This window comes from Cololabis saira, chromosome 1, assembly GCF_033807715.1.
Source record: "Cololabis saira isolate AMF1-May2022 chromosome 1, fColSai1.1, whole genome shotgun sequence".
Lineage (NCBI taxonomy): Eukaryota > Metazoa > Chordata > Actinopteri > Beloniformes > Belonidae > Cololabis > Cololabis saira.
In genome coordinates, this window is record NC_084587.1 from 16,480,872 (window position 1) to 16,502,289 (window position 21,418).

General features: G+C 45.2%; 1 protein-coding gene across 1 annotated transcript; it reads right to left on the reverse strand.

Moving 5' to 3' along the window:
• Positions 1 to 3,756: 3,756 nt before the first annotated feature.
• On the reverse strand, positions 3,757 to 21,053 carry wfs1a (Wolfram syndrome 1a (wolframin)). The gene is made up of 11 exons (XM_061730235.1): positions 20,583 to 21,053; positions 16,436 to 16,515; positions 12,908 to 13,052; positions 12,643 to 12,816; positions 12,325 to 12,402; positions 12,093 to 12,226; positions 11,251 to 11,388; positions 10,901 to 11,146; positions 8,255 to 8,533; positions 6,018 to 6,181; positions 3,757 to 5,903 (listed from the first exon to the last, which is right to left on the reverse strand). The coding sequence occupies exons 1-11, from the start codon at positions 20,881 to 20,883 to the stop codon at positions 4,724 to 4,726; spliced, it is 2,919 nt and encodes a 972-aa protein (XP_061586219.1). The 5' UTR covers positions 20,884 to 21,053; the 3' UTR covers positions 3,757 to 4,723.
• Positions 21,054 to 21,418: the final 365 nt, after the last annotated feature.

Consider the following 21,418-nt stretch of genomic DNA (forward strand, 5'->3'; position numbering starts at 1 on the left):
CTCTCACCCCACAGAGGACGTTTGTACATCCCTGAGCAGCTTCTTCAGCAAAAACCGTGAATTTCCACTCAGAGGAGCTAATCTATTGGCTCGCTTATTTTTCTTCTAATAGAAACTGGGCACCCTTAGGGCACAAAAGCAACAAAACCATCAGAGAGGTAAAAGGAACATCATCCATCCATCCATCCATCCATTGTCCACCGCATTATCCGAGTCCGGGTCGCGGGGGCAGCAGTCGGAGCAGGGATCCCCAGACTTCCCTCTCCCCGGACACTTCCTCCAGCTCTTCCGGGGGGACTCCAAGGCGTTCCCAGGCCAGCCGAGTGACGTAGTCACTCCAGCATGTCCTGGGTCTTCCTCGGGGCCTCCTCCCGGTGGGACATGCCCGGAACACCTCACGAGGGAGGCGTCCAGGGGGCATCCTATACAGGTGCCCGAGCCACCTCAGCTGGCTCCTCTCGATGTGGAGGAGCAGCAGCTCGACTCCGAGCTCCTCCCGGGTGACAGAGCTCCTCACCCTATCTCTAAGGGAGCGCCCCGCCACCCTGCGGAGGAAACTCATTTCGGCCGCTTGTATCCGGGATCCCGTTCTTTCGGTCATGACCCAGAGTTCATGACCATAGGTGAGGGTGGGAACGTAGATCGACCGGTAAACCGAGAGCTTTGCCTTTCGGCTCAGCTCCCTCTTCACCACGACGGACCGATACAATGACCGCATTACTGCGGCCGCCGCACCGATCCGCCTGTCGATCTCGCGCTCCGTTCTCCCCTCACTCGTGAACAAGACCCCAAGATACTTAAACTCCTCCACCTGAGGCAGGAACTCTCCCCCGACCTGGAGGGTGCAAGCCACCTTTTTCCGGTCGAGAACCATGGCCTCAGACTTAGAGGTGCTGATTCTCATCCCAGCTGCTTCACACTCGGCTGCAAACCGCCCCAGTGCATGCTGAAGGTCCTGGCTCGAGGGAGCCAACAAGACCACATCATCTGCAAAAAGCAGAGATGAAATCAAGTGACTCCCGAACCGTACCCCCTCCGGCCCCTGGCTGCGCCTAGAAATTCTGTCCATAAAAATAATGAACAGAACCGGTGACAAAGGGCAGCCCTGCCGGAGTCCAACACGCACCGGGAACAGGTCTGACTTACTGCCGGCAATGCGAACCAAGCTCCTGCTCCGGTCATACAGGGACCGTACAGCCCTCAGCAGAGGGCCTCCGACCCCATACTCTCGGAGCACCCCCCACAGGATGCCACGTGGGACACGGTCGAAAGCCTTCTCCAAGTCCACAAAACACATGTGGACTGGTTGGGCAAACTCCCATGCGCCCTCGAGCACCCTGCGGAGGGTGTAGAGCTGGTCCAGCGTTCCACGGCCAGGGCGAAAACCGCATTGTTCCTCTTGAATCCGAGGTTCGACTATCGGCCGAATTCTCCTCTCCAGCACCCTGGAATAGACTTTCCCCGGGAGGCTGAGGAGTGTGATTCCCCGGTAGTTGGAACACACCCTCCGGTCCCCCTTTTTGAAGAGAGGTACCACCACCCCGGTCTGCCAGTCCAGAGGCACTGTGCCCGACTGCCACGCGATGCTGCAGAGGCGTGTCAGCCACGACAGCCCCGCAACATCCAGAGACTTGAGGTACTCAGGGCGGGTCTCATCCACCCCCGGTGCCTTGCCACTGAGGAGCTTCCGAACTACCTCAGTGACTTCAGCTTGGGTAATGAATGAATCAACCTCTGAATCCTCAGCCTCTGCTTCCTCGACGGAAGGCGTGTCAGCGGGATTGAGGAGATCCTCGAAGCATTCCTTCCACCGCCCGACGATGCCCCCAGTCGAGGTCAACAGCTCCCCTCCTCCACTGTAAACAGTGTTGGCGGAGCACTGCTTCCCCCTCCTGAGGCGCCGGATGATTTGCCAGAATTTCCTCGAGGCCGACCGGTAGTCCTCCTCCATGGCCTCCCCGAACTTTTCCCAGACCCGAGTTTTTGCTTCCGCGACCGCCCGGGCCGCAGTCCGCTTGGCCTGCCGGTACCCGTCAGCTGCCTCGGGAGTCCGCCGAGCTAGCCAGGCTCGGTAGGACTCCTTCTTCAGCTTGACGGCATCCCTTACTTCCGGTGTCCACCACCGGGTTCGGGGATTGCCGCCGCGACAGGCGCCGGAGACCTTACGGCCGCAGCTCCGGACGGCCGCGTCAACAATGGAAGTGGAGAACATGGTCCATTCGGACTCAATGTCTCCGGCCTCCCTCGGAATCCGGTCAAAGCTCTCCCGGAGGTGGGAGTTGAAGACCCCCCTGACAGGGGAATCTGCCAGACGTTCCCAGCAGACCCTCACGATATGCTTGGGTCTTCCAGGTCTGACCAGCTTCCTCCCCTGCCAGCGGATCCAACTCACCACCAGGTGGTGATCAGTTGACAGCTCAGCCCCTCTCTTCACCCGAGTGTCCAAGACATACGGCCGGAGGTCAGATGAAACGACAACAAAGTCGATCATTGACCTCCGGCCTAGGGTGTCCTGGTGCCACGTGCACTGATGGACACCCTTATGCTCGAACATGGTGTTCGTTATGGACAGACTGTGGCTAGCACAGAAGTCCAATAACAGAACACTGCTCGGGTTCAGATCGGGGAGGCCGTTCCTCCCAATCACACCTCTCCAGGTAACACTGTCGCTGCCCACGTGAGCGTTGAAGTCCCCCAACAGAACGATGGAGTCCCCAGTTGGGGCACTTTCCAGCACCCCTCCCAGGGCCTCCAGGAAGGCCGGGTACTCTGCACTGCCGTTCGGCCCGTAGGCCGAAACGACAGTGAGAGACCTATCCCCGACCCGAAGGCGCAGGGAAGCGACCCTCTCGTTAAGTGGGGAGAACTCCAACACATGGCGGCTGAGCTGGGGAGCTATGAGCAAGCCCACACCAGCTCGCCGCCTCTCACCATGGGCAACTCCAGAGTGGAAGAGAGTCCAACCTCTCTCAAGGAGTTGGGTTCCAGAGCCCAGGCTGTGCGTGGAGGTGAGCCCGACTATCTCTAGTCGATACCTCTCATGTGGAACATCATGTGTGGCTAAAATGTTTGGGGAAAACAAATAAAACAGAAGATGAGCACACTGGTAAATTTAACTCTAAAAATGTGCCTGGACCTCTTTGGTGGATGTGCAGAATCAGCTTGATGATGAAAACAAACCAAAACCCAGGAAATACTCTCCAGCTAAACACACACATAAAAAAAACACCTTAAAAGTCAGAGGTTTTGTGGAACATCATTATTTGGGCTTATAAAAAGAGGAATTGTGAGGGTTTGGGCTTACTTTCTCCTGACACTGGTCACTAATGTTGATTAAAGACGTGACAAAAATAACTGGGTGATTTCTGGACATGGAGTAAAACAAATTCTTAGAAATGCTGGATTAACAGCATTTTACAGACAATAAGAGCAAAGCATCCAGCAAGAAATCCAAGCGTTTTTGGAGTTAAAGGAGTGGAATAGTCTCAGCTGGAGTTAAATATGGGTTTTCAACCCTGTCACACACACATTTCATTGACTGAAGGCAGGAAAACCCACAAACAAATAGTAGCTGAAAGCAGCTGCAGTAAAGTCCGGCTAAAGAGGAAACCTATTTCATGGTTTCCATGAGGGTCCGAACCATTACTGCCTGTATGTATGTATGTACGTACATATGAACATTTTGTTATGATAATCCTCGTTTTTGTCCAATTTAATATGAGCCATGCAAATTTTGTATCAAACTGGTAAAAAAATTCTAAACTCCTCCTAAAAGAATTTAGGTCGGCCCTCTTAAATTAGAGGTAAAAGTCTGCATTTACCTTCATTTGTAATCTATCCCTGCATATACAGGCCAAATTATTCAGATTTTTAACACAACTGCATATTCTGCCACACAGATTGTCACAAAAACGTATAAATAGGTTAATAAATATGCACTGAAACATACACTCATATAAAATCCCATAAAATCTCCTTTCAAATATTTCTAAAATAAGAAATTCCTAGATACAAAAGCAGCACTAGCATGATTGCCCTATGACGCAATGCTTAGTTTTATGTACATCTCTAAGTGTTCGGAGGTGGTTAGCATGCTGCATTAGCATCCATATTTTTTAAAGGTAGGGTAAGTGATTGTATGTCATTTCTAAATGAGGACACTTTTTGCCACATTAAATGAAATAATTCTAAAAAAAACCTGATCTTCATAGACAAACCTGACTCTGGAAACAGGAAAGAACCAATGTGGGGTTCCACCAAACCACAACAAACACTGCTCCAGCCAATCACTAACAAGGGGAGGGCTAGCGCTTGTGAAGGGGTATGTTTTCTCATAAAGTACTGTAACAGGGGAAAGAATGCGCTAGTTTTCTGTGTTTTGGCAATGTTTTGTTATAATATAAACGGATGTGACATAACCCGGAAATCGCTTACCCTGCCTTTAAAACCATCAAATGCCAAACTTTCATCCAGTTCTTTCTATGAGTGCTTGAAAACTGAATATTTAGAAAGCTTGATTATTTATATAAACAGAGGGGATTTGATTCGTCTCCGTTTTCATCTGGGCATTTCTCACCTGCTGTACATGAAAAGAAAAATATCTGCTACATAGGATCCATTAGTAAACTGTGCTATGAATTACAGTTGTCAGATGATGATTACAGCACAACAAAAAGGTTGACGTCCTGAAAAGATTCTGTCTGGGTTTCCTGTATGTTTTTCCTCAGATATTTGCTGACAGGAACGGTGAAAAGAAAAAGTCAAATGCAAATTTGATGGCTTTCATGGTGGTACGCCGCCAGTTTCTCTCTATCTTCACTTGCCTGCCTCCAATCAGGTTCGAATTAACACAGTCCAGACAGTGGATAGCCTTCAACTCAAAGACTGGAGCTCTGCCTCCCAAACGGCCCTCCAGTTTAGTGCTGAACTCCACGACATTACCAGGTCTGAGATTCAGCAGAACTTGTTTAAACTCATTGCTGGCCATCATGATTATATCCCTGGCTGGGTCCTCCGGCCCTGCAGTTCCATCCCGGATCATCCCCAGCGTCACCTCAAATCGATAGCTGTCAAACTTCTTGATGTGACAGGTGTACATGGCCAGAGCCTTGAGCTGACACAACTCCTCCTCTTGCTTTTGAAGCAGCTTGGACAGCGGAGCCACGTGTTCTGCAGAAGTCACTTCTGCAGCTGTTAGGTTCACCAACGTAGCATTCTTTGGCTCACATTTGGGATATGATTCACCGTACACGCAGCGCAGCCAATCTCCCATGAACACCGGCAACATGCTGATGACCGAGCGGGCCCCGTTCTCTATGTCAGCTACACGTACACTCTTGAAACGGCCGGACCAGGTAACTCTGTGTCCATGCAGGTGGCTACAGAAGATCTGTGTGTTGGCGATGCCCTTCGCTTCCCACGATGGAGGCCCACAGACTTCGCTATACTGGTTCCAAGTCAAGGTGGAGTTATACATCTTAAACTGTCCTTCTGAGTGGTACACGTAGACAGAGAAGAAAAAGATAACCATTGAAATGCACAGTAGGATTAATTTAACGGGCCCGCGCTGCGTCAGTGAACGGAACACATCCAGAATGGACATGCTGAACCGCGTCCAGAGGCGCAGCATGACCGGGATCGCACACACCACCAGGGTCACGACCATCTTTGTCAGCTCCAGCTCCAGGAACCATTTGAAGAGCTGGACGAGGAGCATGGCCGCCAGGCCGAATGCCAAAACAGGCAGCGCAAACAGGAAGAGAAAGTACGCTACGCAGGTGCGGATCAAACCCACAGCCGAGGAGTTCTGGAGGAGGACCGCTGAGAACTCACACCACATGAAGCACACAAGGTATGGAATCAGGAAGCAGTAGGTCCCGCGGAAACCACGCGTCCTCGCCATGCTGAGAGGCGAAAAGGAAGGAAAAAGTTATCTTTAGCCATCTCCGACACAGCATGGACAAAAGAGGGGCTAACAATCAATGTAAAGAGCTGATACGACTAAAAATACACCTCACCTGAAGAACAAGTAGAACATGTAAACATACAGGAAACAGGGGAGGCTGAGCTTCAGCACCACAGACTCCCCGAGTGGCACTGTGACAAAGGTTCGTCCCATGAAGTGGAGCACTGTCATGGTCTCTGGCAGGAGCTGGGTCAGGGCACACACATTTGATGCTACCTGAATTAAAAAAAAAAAGAAGAAATTTACTTAGTTACACTTGTGGCCTCATTATTTAGTATTCCAAACAATCTTTCTGATTCATGTATTAACAACTTGAGTTTAAAACAGAATAGTGCTCGACAATAGAACCGCATCCTTTTAATGCTGCCGGCAACGACAACAACAAGTTGTAGTTGACGTATCACTGCAGAAAGAGCACCTTTAGAAACAAGTCTAGTGTTCCTAAATCTAGTCAGTCATTTAAAAGAAAAATATCTCTGCCAATGGGGTCAGAAAAAAGGACTAGAAATACTAAAACTAGCCAAATAATGTGTCCTCTATCGAAAAGGTGGGACTAGTTTTTGCATGGTGTCGTCACTAGCTAATCTTCATATAGGGCTTCGTCGCCAAGTTGCATTTTGGGACGCGGCAGCCATGTTGGCAGCCTCATGAGTGTAAACAAACCGCAGTGTAGTAGCAGTGTGGTAGCAGTGTGGTAGCAGTGTGGTAGCACCAAGTAAACAGATTGAACGCAAAAAAAAATGTTAAAATGCCGGAAAGGAACTGGAATTTACCGGGATACCTTAAGAAAGGAAGCCAGAGACTGGTATATGGAGAAAATAAGGATTATTAACGGTTTGGATCCATATGAAATCCTTACTAAAGAGTGGAGCTCCGACGAGGACTTACTGGCGCAGTTCTGCACAACCGACGTCTTTGGCTACCTTGTTAGCGGTGTGAGCGCCTACACTTCAGAGCAGTTCCGTTGTTATAAGTCATTGGAGTCTCATGTGCAGTTCACAAATGGATGGGGGCAGGAGCTTCAGATTATAAAGCCGGCAAACAGTGGGAACGCGGTTATCCGGTCAAAGGTAAGCTGCGCTCCATTCTAGCAACTGTTAGTGCTTTGTTAGTAGCAGCATGCACACGTGTGCTTTTAACTAAGAAAATAATAACGGAAAGTAATGATTACAAGTAAGACACAACGAAGAGGGAGCATGTCTGTACACACGTCAAGACGACCAAGCCCTATTAGAGTTTGACCTGGTCTTAAACAATTGTGTGTTGTAAAAAAGTCATGGCACCTCTTAAACCTGTCGCACTGTTGTTTTTTCACTGCGACTGAAGGTTAGCAGGACCTCTTCAGTCACTTCTGAGGCGATACTCTAATAGACGATCTTGTGACGTAAGTGTCGGTAAGATCAACTAACAGTGAATGTAGTAGGCGTAGTTTTAAAGGTGATGGATTGTACAGAAACAAGCTTAAACTGAACTCTAGGAAGCGCTCGACTGAAAAGATAAATATTCATGTGGGAAAGATGAAAATTACTGGAAGCTTTGATACTTATAAAATCCCAAAAACACAAAGGTCTGTGTCTTTAAATGTTTATCTCTCCCAATATTTACACAGATTTATCAATATTTCGTGGCTGGAGCGCCTCTACAGCTGGACAGCTTTACAGTTAAAAGTCACTAGAAGCTCACATTTTGTTAAAACTGGTTGAGTACATGATCTGGAAACTTAAGAAACTCTGAAAAGTGCATTGTTAAGATAGTGCCAGCATTTGAGAATACTGAGGACAGGGTTAACATATATACTTTCATTTACTGTTTAGCCTTATTTAAAATTGAATAATGTCTTCTATGCAAACAAATCATGCACCGTCTGTGAATTCCTTGGTTCTGGCTTCGGGAATATAATCAAAACAAATAAAACCCATTCTCTAATTATTTTATTGTGTCGTGAACGGACGTTATAAAAGACAAAACAACAAAATTCCTCCTCCCAAGGCTTAAAAGTGCAAAAATAAGTGGGAAAAATAAGAATGACAACACTTTTTGTCACCCCGTCTCATCCAGGACTGCAACCACGGCCATCTAGCAATGTTCTCACACCTGCCAACCTCTGTGTCGCCTTCATGCTCTAATGAACTGAATGAACGACTTATTAGATGTTAGAAATTGAATCTGTAAGGGAAACTGCAGTCTTAATAGTGAGAGCATAGAGATACTGCACAATGACATTTGCAGTTAAACTATAGAAACATGTAGAACAGTCCTCGTGCTCCTCTAAACCTTCATACTACATACCTCTATGAACAAAGCCCGACGTGCGTACGTTGCAGCAGCTGGGCTGAGGCTGTTGTAGCTGACAGCAGTGAAAAACATGGCCACTGTGGAGAGCTCGGAGCAGGGGATCCATTTCTTGTCAGCAACGGGGAAGGAAAAGATGACGAAGAATACGGACAGGATAAAATAAAGGTACGGCTCCAGATTGTTCCAGCCGAAGTTGCTCTCTGCTTGCTCCATGTCGAGGCCGGGTTCAAAACGAATCAGCAGCGATGTCAGGGCTCGGAAGTTCTCCCAAGTCTGAAAGATAAAAGGTTGATCCCAGGAGACCAGTCTTTGAAAGCGTAACACGAACCATCGCAACATCCTCGTCTCTTTTGAGACGAGATGATTGCTCGTTTCATAGGCTGATCAAGCCCCCTCCCACAACCTATTCCTATTACTAGATGCATGTGAGCAAATGCCCTCAGCAGAACCTCTCGCTACAATTCAGGCCATGATTCAGTCATCTTTGGTCAAGATAAACGCTGGTGGAGCGATGACATGGGTGGGGACTGAGAAGAACTGAAGAACAAAGAGACTGTGTGGGGTCAGTCAGTCAGCCTGACCAACAACAAATCGGACTGTGCAACAACCAGGACAGTGCAATAACTCTGTGTAATATTACACAACACTCTTTTCTATCCATATAATTCTATTTATGGCATTGCACTTTTTATTTTTTATTTTTTATTTCTATTTTTGTTTTTATTGTTTTTTTAATCGTATTATCTTTATATGTGTGTTTGGTTTTTGAGGTGTTTGATTTATATATGACAGTGTTGTGTGAGAGTGAGATGGAGATGTAAATTTCCTCGAGGGAACCTCCCAAAGGGATTAATAAAATCATCTGAATCTGAATCTGAATCTGAATTAAACAGTTGTTGCTATATAGTTTTCTCAACACCACTGTTTGTCCATCCTGGCTAATGCCTTAATGACCGATGGCCACACCAGCATCCTACCACCACCTGACTTGAAGTGATGCCCTCTGTCCACCAGAAGATGTCCATCCAACCATGTTGCTCCCTTTTCATATTCCATACTCCTACTGAAAAACATTTTTTGTTTTAGGCGCTAACAAGCTTTATATTTGAATTTAGGATCCTTTTAGACTCTTCCCAATGAGCTTCTTGCTGTTAATACTTTGTCACAGAGATTTATTGCCTGGTTGTCAAAAACCTAGCATTCCTTTTAAAAATCAAACGAAGTGGATTAAGATGGACTAGTTGTGATATCGGGGAAATCACACTCCTCAGCCTCCCGGGGAAAGTCTATTCCAGGGTGCTGGAGAGGAGAATTCGGCCGATAGTCGAACCTCGGATTCAAGAGGAACAATGCGGTTTTCGCCCTGGCCGTGGAACGCTGGACCAGCTCTACACCCTCCGCAGGGTGCTCGAGGGTGCATGGGAGTTTGCCCAACCAGTCCACATGTGTTTTGTGGACTTGGAGAAGGCTTTCGACCGTGTCCCACGTGGCATCCTGTGGGGGGTGCTCCGAGAGTATGGGGTCGGAGGCCCTCTGCTGAGGGCTGTACGGTCCCTGTATGACCGGAGCAGGAGCTTGGTTCGCATTGCCGGCAGTAAGTCAGACCTGTTCCCGGTGCGTGTTGGACTCCGGCAGGGCTGCCCTTTGTCACCGGTTCTGTTCATTATTTTTATGGACAGAATTTCTAGGCGCAGCCAGGGGCCGGAGGGGGTACGGTTCGGGAGCCACTTGATTTCATCTCTGCTTTTTGCAGATGATGTGGTCTTGTTGGCTCCCTCGAGCCAGGACCTTCAGCATGCACTGGGGCGGTTTGCAGCCGAGTGTGAAGCGGCTGGGATGAGAATCAGCACCTCTGAGGCCATGGTTCTCGACCGGAAAAAGGTGGCTTGCACTCTCCAGGTCGGGGGAGAGTTCCTGCCTCAGGTGGAGGAGTTTAAGTATCTTGGGGTCTTGTTCACGAGTGAGGGGAGAACGGAGCGCGAGATCGACAGGCGGATCGGTGCGGCGGCCGCAGTTATGCGGTCATTGTATCGGTCCGTCGTGGTGAAGAAGGAGCTGAGCCGAAAGGCAAAGCTCTCGATTTACCGGTCGATCTACGTTCCCACCCTCACCTATGGTCATGAACTCTGGGTCATGACCGAAAGAACGGGATCCCGGATACAAGCGGCCGAAATGAGTTTCCTCCGCAGGGTGGCGGGGCGCTCCCTTAGAGATAGGGTGAGGAGCTCTGTCACCCGGGAGGAGCTCAGAGTAGAGCCGCTGCTCCTCCACATCGAGAGGAGTCAGCTGAGGTGGCTCGGGCACCTGTATAGGATGCCCCCTGGACGCCTCCCTCGTGAGGTGTTCCGGGCATGTCCCACCGGGAGGAGGCCCCGAGGAAGACCCAGGACACGCTGGAGTGACTACATCACTCGGCTGGCCTGGGAACGCCTTGGAGTCCCCCCGGAAGAGCTGGAGGAAGTGTCCGGGGAGAGGGAAGTCTGGGGATCCCTGCTCCGACTGCTGCCCCCGCGACCCGGACTCGGATAATGCGGTGGACAATGGATGGATGAATGGATGGATAGTCGTGATATCCATCCTAGTACAATAACTGAACAAAAAGAGGAAAAGAAGAAAGAAAACATAAAAGCAAACATTCACCTTGCTGCTCTGGAAAACGCGCAGCGTGCAAATGATCATTGAGATGAAGGAGAGGTAGAAGACGAGTAGAGGGATCACCACAGCGAACAAGTCCACCGTCAGGTTGCTGATGATGAAGAAGAAGATGAGCGCATTGACGTGCTGCGTGGGGATGATCGTGCTCAGCCACTGGACCCCGGCCCGCGACGCCCAGTCCACCAGGTGCTCCTTCATCTCGATGGTGGCTCGCAGAGGATACTGCAGCATCTGATGTCAGAAGAGACGGACGCAACGATGACAGCAGTCAACAAATGATGTGGAAAAAAACCCAAATGACTTAAACAAAACCCTCCAGCGGGTTATCTGAATACCATCAAGCGGGACTTCATGTCCATGGCCCTTTTCATGGCTCCGGTGTGGCCGGTGTCCAGCATCATCCCGGTGCAGTCGAAACTCCAAGACTTCCTGTTCATTCTTCGGTGTCCTGTTGGGCCTGGCTCCGTCTTACGCTTCAAAAGCACCGCCACACACACACAAAAACTGATGCAGAGCTCCATATTTATATATATTTATATATCCATATACATAGAGGAATTTAATTAATAGTAAAAAACCACAATATTTCGCAGATCAGATAGTGCTCACTAGAACCGTCAATAAATATCCAGCCAGACAATCATGTTATGATCATTTGCTGGCACCTAAGCCAAGAACAAACTTTTTAAAACACACTGTTATATACAGAGCTATCACAGGATGGAACACATTACCGAATAACATCAAATATATTACATCAAAATACAGTTTTAAAAAGGTAGCAAAAGACTTTTTACATAAAATTCAATGAGTAACAAATATATCACATGCTATAATTTATTACAGGAATTTATTTGTTGGTTATACTTCGTGGTATTGTAATGACTGTATGGTTCCTTTTTTTTTGTACCACCAATGTATTTTAGACAGAAAGTTTGCCGTTTGTGTATATTATGACTCGGTGTTACAGTGATCCAGAACAGCGATAAATGTGTGTGTGTATGGACTATGTTCTTTTAAAATTGCATTGGGGACCCCAGGAAGAATAGCTGATGTTGTGACATCAGCTAACGGGGATCCTATAAATAAACAAATATTTACACAATACTGAATTCTAAAAGAAATAAAGTTGGAAGTGACTGTTTTGGTGAGAGATTGTTATGATTGTTATTTGTACCTTGTCACCACTGTCCCGTGGTGCAGAGCTTCCGCCTGTGGCCTGACTCCCACTTTGAGGAGCAGGCGGGACGATACCTTGTGCATAATTTTTCGTCATCTCAACAAAGTCATCCAGATCCATCATCTGGTTGGCTAGGATGATACAAAAGAGCCTTTAATAAATAAATAAATAAATAAAAAATTGAGTTTCTACATTTTGTGCTGCTTTCTAACTCTTTTGAGATACCCACAGTCATTGCTGACCATGCTCTCCAGCACTCTCTGGGTCTGGCCTGAAGTCGGGGCGGGAATCCTGCTTGCACTGCCCCCTGTCGTTGAGGAGAGAGCAGTGTGTCAGTGAGTTATAAACAGTCCCTGGATGCCTGCGCGTAACGTGACACTGCACACTGCACACTGAGACAGCTGCATGCCCTGAAATTACAAATGAGACTGCAGCCCTCCGAGCAGCCTGCACTACACCACAGAGGGCTGTCATCACAACGCACAAAAATACGTGATGCATGTACGGTATCTTCAGCCACATGTTTGTAACCGTGTAAACCTTTTACCCTGCACTGTGTCCACTTGGCTGACATTTTGAATCATCTCAGATACTGCCACTTTCTTCTTTCTGTCCGGGTTGAGCTTCCAGTACATCATCATGGCCGCTTTGCGCACTGCCAGTTCAAACTTGCTCTCCGTTGACAAGGTGCGAACGTCAGCCTCATTCTCTGGAGTAATTCCTTGCAGAAGACACCAGGGAGTTATTGAACTGCTTATATAAAGACACAGAAGAAGATGAAGAAGCATTCGATGAATTTAGTAAACCTGAACCTGTTTTATGGATCCAGCAGCGCCGAAGGAGTCTCGCTGCAGCCCTTCTTCCCTGTTTAGCTGCTTTTATCAGCCAGTTAACGGCCAGTTGATTGTTTATTTCTGCATCTTCCTCTTCAGCAAGAGACAAGTAGTGCTGACCCAGCTGAAGGGAAGCATAGAGGTAAAAGCAGCATTTTAACACAAGTGTCTTAAAGATAGACAGATTTCTTGCACAAAAAAAGCTGAAATCTTGAGTAAAATGTAATACAATGCAAAATGCAATAATGTGCAATTTAGTTAAATCTGTTTTGAAGTAAAAGTCAAACGAACAAAACGTCTCACGTGTTGAAATGTTCTTAAAGCAACAAAGAAACAAAACACTAAAACAGGCTACAATAAACCAACAAATATCCCAGAGAAGCTGAGTCATTTACACGTAAAGCCAAGGAAAGGGTTACCAGTCTCTAAATAACTTTGAAAGCAAATAGTTCAACAATTTAAGATGAATAATTCTCAAGCTGAAATTGAAACCTGGAAAATGTGGGTGTTTTATGATCATTTCATTATAAGAGTCATACAGGGAGGATAAAACAGCTAAGACGCGCATCCCAATGTCACTTCAGTGAATGCTGGTTTGTCACTGGATCTGCTCATGCAGTTAAGAGAACATTCCAGATTTAAAACAACCCTACAGTATAGTAAAGGCTGTAAAATGTCTTTAAAAGTAAGGGAACTTGGCTAATTTGACTGAGAATGGAATATATGTTTGCGTCAAAAGGAAAATAATTGTTGTACATGTCATACCACTGAAGGGATATTGAGGACAGGGTCCCTACAAACAAGCCAAGGACGTTTTAAATTTTGGACCTGGAGAGGGCATTCAACAACATCGCCCAGGCACTCCTGTGGGGGATTACTCCAGGAGTGTGGGGTAGCAGAGTCCCATATACAGGTCCCCGTAAATCCAGTGCCAGAGCCTACAGTCCGAATGGTGAGTTGGATTTGTTTCCAGTGAGAGTTGGACTCCACCAAAGCTGTGCTTTATCACTGATACTGTTCATTACTTTTATGGATATAATTTCTGGGCACAACAGAGGGGGGAATGGGGTCTGCTTTTTGAAGATGATGTGGTTCTGTCAGCTTCATCAGGACAAGACCTGCAACTTTTACAACAGCAGTTTGCAACCGGATGTGAAGCAGCTGGGATGAGTATCAGCACCTCCAAATATGAGACCATGGTCCTCAGCTGGAAAGGGGTGGAGTATTGAGCCGTGAGTAGTGACCGAAAGAACGAGAACATGTATACAAGCGGCAGGGTGTCTGGACTCTTCTTTAGAGATGGGCTGGAAGCTCGGCTCAGAGTAGAGCCACTGCTCTTCCACATCGAGAGGAGAGTCAGATGAGGTGGCTCGGGCATCTGGTGAGGATTCCTCCCTCATGAGGTCTTCAAGGCACATCCCACTGGGATAAGATGTTCTCTTGGCTGGTCACAGAACGGTCTGGGCTTCCCTGCCTAGACTACTGTCCCAACCCAAAGTGGAAGATATGGATGGATGGATGGAAAAAAATTCCAACGTTTTTGTAAAGTCGTCCATACCCTGCCATCCAAATGAAGTCTTAATCAGTAAATATTTGCTCTTTTGACAAATTGTGGACAATATTTCTCCGCAATAAAAGAATCTGAGTGCCTAACTGGCCTGCTTGCAGTCCACACCTGCTACCTCATGCATGTGGTTCCCTACTCTAGTCTCAGTTTAAATTCCACAATATTGTCTCACAACAATGAACCATTAAGTGGGCAATAATTAACAAACGTAATATATGAATTCAACAAAAAGAAAACAAAAACAATGCTTAGAATAAAACAAAGAAAGAAAGAAAAACTTTGACTACAGCACATCTTCTTCTCCAAGGTCCTCCACTGCCTAATGTTCAAGTGACCTCTATTACAGAAATGACAGAGAATCTGAAGCTGATGTCCGCCAAGATTAAAGACAATGTGATCAGAGATAGCCAACAGTATATATCCATATACGCATTAGGGTCTAGTGGCAAACTGGCAAATAAAGCAGGAACAAAGACTGGTGAGAGGTGGGTGTAGAAAGAATATTCTTTTTATTCTTTCGCGTCAGCTTTGTGATCAAAATAATGCTTCCCCCTTTTTGACAGTGTATTTATCTTTGTGGGATTAAGGCCAAACGTCACCACAGCTGATGCAATTATCCCTGAAAGGGTGGAAAGACAATAAGTCAGCCTGGACTTACAGACATTCTTCTGCTCAGCCTAGTTTTGCATAATGTACAGTTGCAGGAGAATAAAATGGATGAAGGGAGACCTAGATCCACATCTTGGCTGAGACCTGTCTCCATTTGCGGTTCTGCTTTGATAAAAACAGAAGGCTTAGACAAGAGGAAGGGAGGAGGCCGAGGCGGTTACATAAAGGATGCTTTGTGCTCAGGCGGTCAGGGCATGGGTGCAGAGTGGCTGCAATCCGGGAGCGCCACATCAGGGACAACCTTTCTGTCAGACACATCGAGCGGTGACTAAAGAGAGATTTTAAGAGCAGAAATGTCACAAGCAATTCTCAGCATCACAGCCACAGGAGTCAGCTGCAAAGTCCACTCTGGTTCAAGGTGACACCGAGGGCCGGCGTGAGAAGAATTCTGCTGAGCGCGAAAACGAGAAAAGCTGTGGGAGAAGATAACATCCCATCTGGTGGAGTAAAACTTTAATGAATCAGGTCACTGATGTCTTTAGCGTATTGGTAACCCAAGAGAGAATGGCCAGCAGAAGACCAGCCTCCGTGACTCCCACCCTGTGGTTGTTGATCACAGTCTGCCTTCGGACACACTGACGAATACTCCTACATCAGCATGCTGCGCGTTGACTTCAGTTAAAAGAGAAGAACATATCCCTGGGCACATCCTTGTGATCCCGTTGCCACCCCTTTAATGGCCAACCAACAGGGGCAGCTGAGGCCTCACTGACATATCAAGTAACTGATTTCTAATCTTAACAGTCGGAGCAGAACTTTCTCACAGTTATTATCAAAAGTGTGCTTTTGCTGGAGATGAACTCTGCCTTTCTTTGAAGTGCAGAACAGCTTCATGCTGTATATGTTTTGGATTTAGTGATGCAAGTGGACAGAATACACCGAATTAACGTAGTTAAGAACACAGAACACTGGTGCATGGCTCGATCTGATGCATGAGACATCTCTGAAACAGCAGACTCACTCTGCTCTGCAGGTTCAATGTGTCTGACCAGTTTTTATTTAGAAGAACAATGCATAATATCCAGTTTAGAGCTGCATGACTTGGCTCTTAAAATGTGGCTTTTAAATGCAAAGATTTTACCTAATTATTCACATGCTGCCAAACAAAAACCATCTTCAGAATCACTTCTAAGTGCAGCAGTGTGTTGATGTATTAACTGGATCATCTTCCAAATGGCAGAAAATAGAAACGTACTGAGAGCCAGACCCGAGTCAACCAGCCGGACTGGCAACAATGCCAAGTGCCAGTGTCTCAATGTACTTTGACTCACCCGGGCCTGAGCTCTGGCATCGCCAGCGTTGGCCTTCTCCTCCAGCTGCTCCAGCTCCAACTCTTCATCCGGCTCTTCATCTAAAAAGATCACACGTTTCTTGGTCTTATTTGCAACACAGGATACACAATATATATTTTTTATTACATCTGCAATGTGACTTGATACTTGTTTCCCAACATGCTGACTTCACAGCCAGCGGAGATCCGACCCCCATCCATCACATATGAACTCAATAAAACATCAGCGGTGGTGTGGATGTGTCTGCATGCATCGGCGACACCCCAGAGCTCAAGTGCCACCACACTCAAGAGCTTATGTCATACCAATATTTTATCTCGTGTCCTTTAAGCTAAAAAGGTTGCGCCTCCTCACCTCAAAGGTCACAGCTTCTCATGGACAGCAATAGTATCTACAGTACTACTAGAGCCAATATTTAAGTTCCACTTCCTTGAGCTCTGAAATAGAAGTTTAGTTAAATATCACCATTTTAAATGGGGCAGCTAATATTGTCAGTTACTCTAATGAATTAACAGAAGATAAACATGAGTTGTTGTTTTTTTAAGCTACTGCATGTTCAGATTAACCAACATTAAGCATTAGCAGCAATGAGGGCTGCTTTGTGGGCTGAATGCCAGCATCCCCACAAACACAAGGGTGCCAGCAGATTCTGTGCTGTATTTTGCATGAAAACGTCAGGTATGAAGGATGTCTCTATCCAGGCATCATCCTCCGCACAAGTGTGCGACATGTGCAGGTTAAATGCATGCATCCTTCTGGGTCAAACCGATTTTTCAGGCCATCCCAGGATGATATCCTTTGGTACCTGTTCAATTAAGTCCTCAAAATCATCCCACCCCCACAGGCTGGGACAAAGCGCCATTTACAGGTCCTTAAAGAAGTGTGGGACAGACCGTCAGAATGAGTCTCATGAAACAAAAGGCACAATAATGCTACCACAAAAACTTGCACACATCCACCCACAACTACACCACAACCTAGTGTGCTTGTTTATGTTTTCATGACTTGTTCTAGCAATTAACAATATTTTACCATCCTCAACACTATTAAATGGAAACTGATGAACTGATGAATTGAAATGATAGTTTTTAACTAAATCATATTAATTTGACCAATTATTTTTTTATTGAAAACAGAATGCGCACTCCTGTTCTATCAATTTATAATGCTAATGTTAATATCCTATCAACTTTTCAATGTTTGTGTTATCAGAATCAATTTACAATGCCACTTTTGTCATTCATATCACTTTACAATGTCAATTTTAACATCCTATCAATTTATCATTATCCATTTACAATGCTAATGTTTACTGTTTTAACGTTATGTTATGTTATGCGTGTTAATGCTTGAAAATCGGTCCTTGTCCTAGTTGTTTTTTCATCAATTAATAAAACATTATTCAATTGTTATTTATATCTATTGTCATTTTTAATGGTTACATGATGGAATAATGTGTTTATAGAAAATCTGAGGGTACATTTGACAGTTTAAAAAAGATTGGTATGGTAAGCTTTGTTTGTTTCCTCAACTCCGTTACGATTTTCAACTCTGTCACACAAGGCTCAACTCTGTCACACGTATACATTTTTTATCAATTATTTATCATTGTTTATGAAAACATCATCTATTGATGGTTGGAGGTTGTCTGAAATGTTTATAAGATCATACAAAAATTATTTTTTAACTCACATTCTGAAGTTAAAACAACTTTAACTCAAAGTCCAGGAGGCCCTTGGTTAAAAAAAATGCTATTTCAGGTGGAGGAATAGCAAATGTGTGATATTGTCAGCATTTTTTATGTTCTCAATTATTGAATTAGAGTGAGGGACATCTGATTCATAGAAAAATTATGTTTTAATTACAATAATATGTTTTAATAGAGTTCAGACCAATTCCATAGTGTCCATAACGGAGTTGAGGCCAAATAGTGCCCACATCCTACAATAATGACCAAAAATGATTACGATTTGCAACCTGAGGTGGGAAAATACAATTTTCTACAACTTTAATATGTTCTTAAAGTTGTGAAGTATTCAGAATATTAATACATTTGGGTAAATAATTTGAGAATGTCAATGTCTAAATTGCACCGGTTTGGAAGAATGACCCAAGTAGCAGCTAGCACCGAGCTGCTAATCACCAGCTCTTGATACATTTTAAAACAACAGGTCTGCAGATAAAAGCAGGTGTTTTGGCAGTTTGCTTGGTCTGGAGACGTTAGACCTCATGCCAGGATGCAAACTCAAAAGCAATGGTCTTAAAGAAGCAACTGATGCTGCACTACAGGGTTACCAAACAATGTCCTACAGTGAGAACGATTATTCAGAAGTTGAAACCATTCCATCCAGTAGATGAATATCCCAGCTTATTTTTCTCAGGATAGACTGTGTAATTCTCAGAGATGTACAAAAAGAGTTACATTGCACCCTTCAGGTCTCTGTGAGGAAGTTAAAGTTCACTAGAGTAACTGACAAGATTAGCTGCCCTATTTAAAATGGTGTTAAAGTTCACGACAGCACATTTAAAAAAGACTAAACAACTGCAGTTAATGTGGAAGGGCTGTTATGAGAAAGCCTCTTCTGTCTGAAAACTACATGCAAGCACAGATGCAGCTCTCACATCTGCATCTGAACCCATTCGACATTATGTGGAGGAGGGAACCTTGGAGGACGTGTGCGTAAGTGATGTCCCCAAAACCTCAATCAGCTGAAGCCGTTTTCAATACAACAAAGGTACAAAATTCCTTCACAACAATATGAGAGATTGGACGTAAAAACATCAGCTTACTGTGGGAGTAGAACAGAGGCTTGTTCATATGTGATCAGGTGATGCACCACTACCAGGAAAAGCATTGACTGATTGATTGATTGATTGATTCATTCATTCCAGCCATCTGTTATAGCCGTGATTACTTTGAGTTTGAGCTACCTCTGCATGTTATTGTCCAATCAGCATAAAGCCATGCCACTTAGAGACACACGTCTTTTGGGATGATTTCAAGCCCGGTTCACACAAGATCTCTCCGACAGACTCTCGCATAGCATCAGTTATTCTATCTCTATGGATTCTGGGAGTTGGTGGGTGGCTGGGAATTGTACAATTGTTGATTTTTAAGCAGCTGACATGACTTTAAAATAACTGATCCTGTTATTCCACAAGGTGGCACTACGACTGAATGACTGAAAGTTGGGATAAATATCATCTCTCAATAATAAAGAATTTTTTTTGGGGGGGGATTAATAGTTTTATTGGTAAGTTTGTAACATCATACTTTCATTTTCACTGACTAATCCAATTAAACAATTGTTACTAAAAATCATTCACACTCACCAAGTGGAGCCTGAGGGAAGGATGAAGGACATAATCAAAGCAACTGAGACGAGCCCTTTGACCCTCCTGATAATAACTGGTAGATGGTCAGAGGTGGTTACGTCAGCCCCCACCTCATTCTACCCCAGCGCAAAACTAAACGTTTTTAGATGCTGTTGCCATCAGAGAGACTTGTCTCTCTGAACTACTGTAAAATAGCACCCTGCTAAATTCAACTGTAACTTGAACAGTCCCCCCCCCCCTCCTTGTCCCTTTCACAGCCTTTTATTGGATAGAAATCCCAAACTGTCCTATAAAAATATTTCACCCCATAAGAAACTTTGTAAATGTTATTTATCCTTTTTTTTAACTTGATTTGAGGTATTATTTGCTGCAATGTGTTTTTTGTGCTGCTGTGACACTTAGATATCCCCTCTGGAGATCAATAAAGAGATATTTTAAGGTGACTGGACTTCCTTTTCCATCCAGCTCAATAATGGCAATGCTTTCTGGATGGAAGATGTCATGTCTTATTTTATCTTATAGGATCTACGAGTTACTGAATTATAGGGGTATTTGCAATTAAATGAAAAGTTTATTTCACTGATATTATTAGTCTTTCTGCAATTACTTGTGCCAAAATGCCACCCAAAATGGAAAATTGAAATTGGAAGATCCAAATGGGGAAACAGTGAAAGTGATCCTGTTCTCTGTCCCACAGGGTGAGCTTTATCCCCACAACACAGCACTGGGTTAGTGGTCTGTGACACACAAGTGTCATTTATTCTCAAACTGAAAATGAAGGCCTTCTCACCATCTTCATCATCGTCCTCTGCTTCCTCTGCTTTCCTAAGTCTCTCCTGCATTATCAAGCGCTTGGCCACAGAAGCGAAGCTTGGTTTTGTTGCGGGAGCGGAAGCATCCGTTGAAGCAGCTGCAGGAAAAAGAGGATGGGAGTCTGCCTGCTTGTCACAGGCCACGCTGCAGGCAGCCATCTTGAGCTTGGAAAAGGATGAGACTTTGGACATCTGAGGGACTGGGGTGTTGGGAGACGCGGAGAGTGGCGACTGGTTTGGAGTAGGGGATGAGGGTTTGGAGGAAGCTGTTTTAGACATGGGTTCAGAAGATGAGAGCTTAGAGATATGCTTAGACTCTGGAGTGGAATCTGGTATTGCTCTGGTATCCAGATGAGACGGTGATTTGCCATCCTGAGCTGAAGCAACAGAGTGATTACCAGGTGCAGGAGGGGGTACAGGGGTGGGTGTTGATGGAAAATTCTCTTCCATCGTGCCTGAAATATAAAAGAAAACAGAGAGAGTAGTTTATCATCTAAGCTACCAAGATGAGAATAACGAGTGAAAGGGAAGACGCATGAAAAACGTAACTGAGAAATCTTTGTTATAAAGTTTTTATTATTGTTATTGTTTAAGGTGTTTGTCATTTCAAACATAACCCTTTATTTTTTAAAGTAAAAATATTGACAAGGAAGTAAAGTTAAAACTAAACGTTTTTTTTATTAACAAGTAAAATATTCATAATATTTGAATATCATAACTAACAGAGCTGTTGGCATTTTATTATTATTTTTATTTATTATTTTTCCAAGTTGTGAGAGTCAAATATGATATAATGAAATGTGGGCGGTCCTGC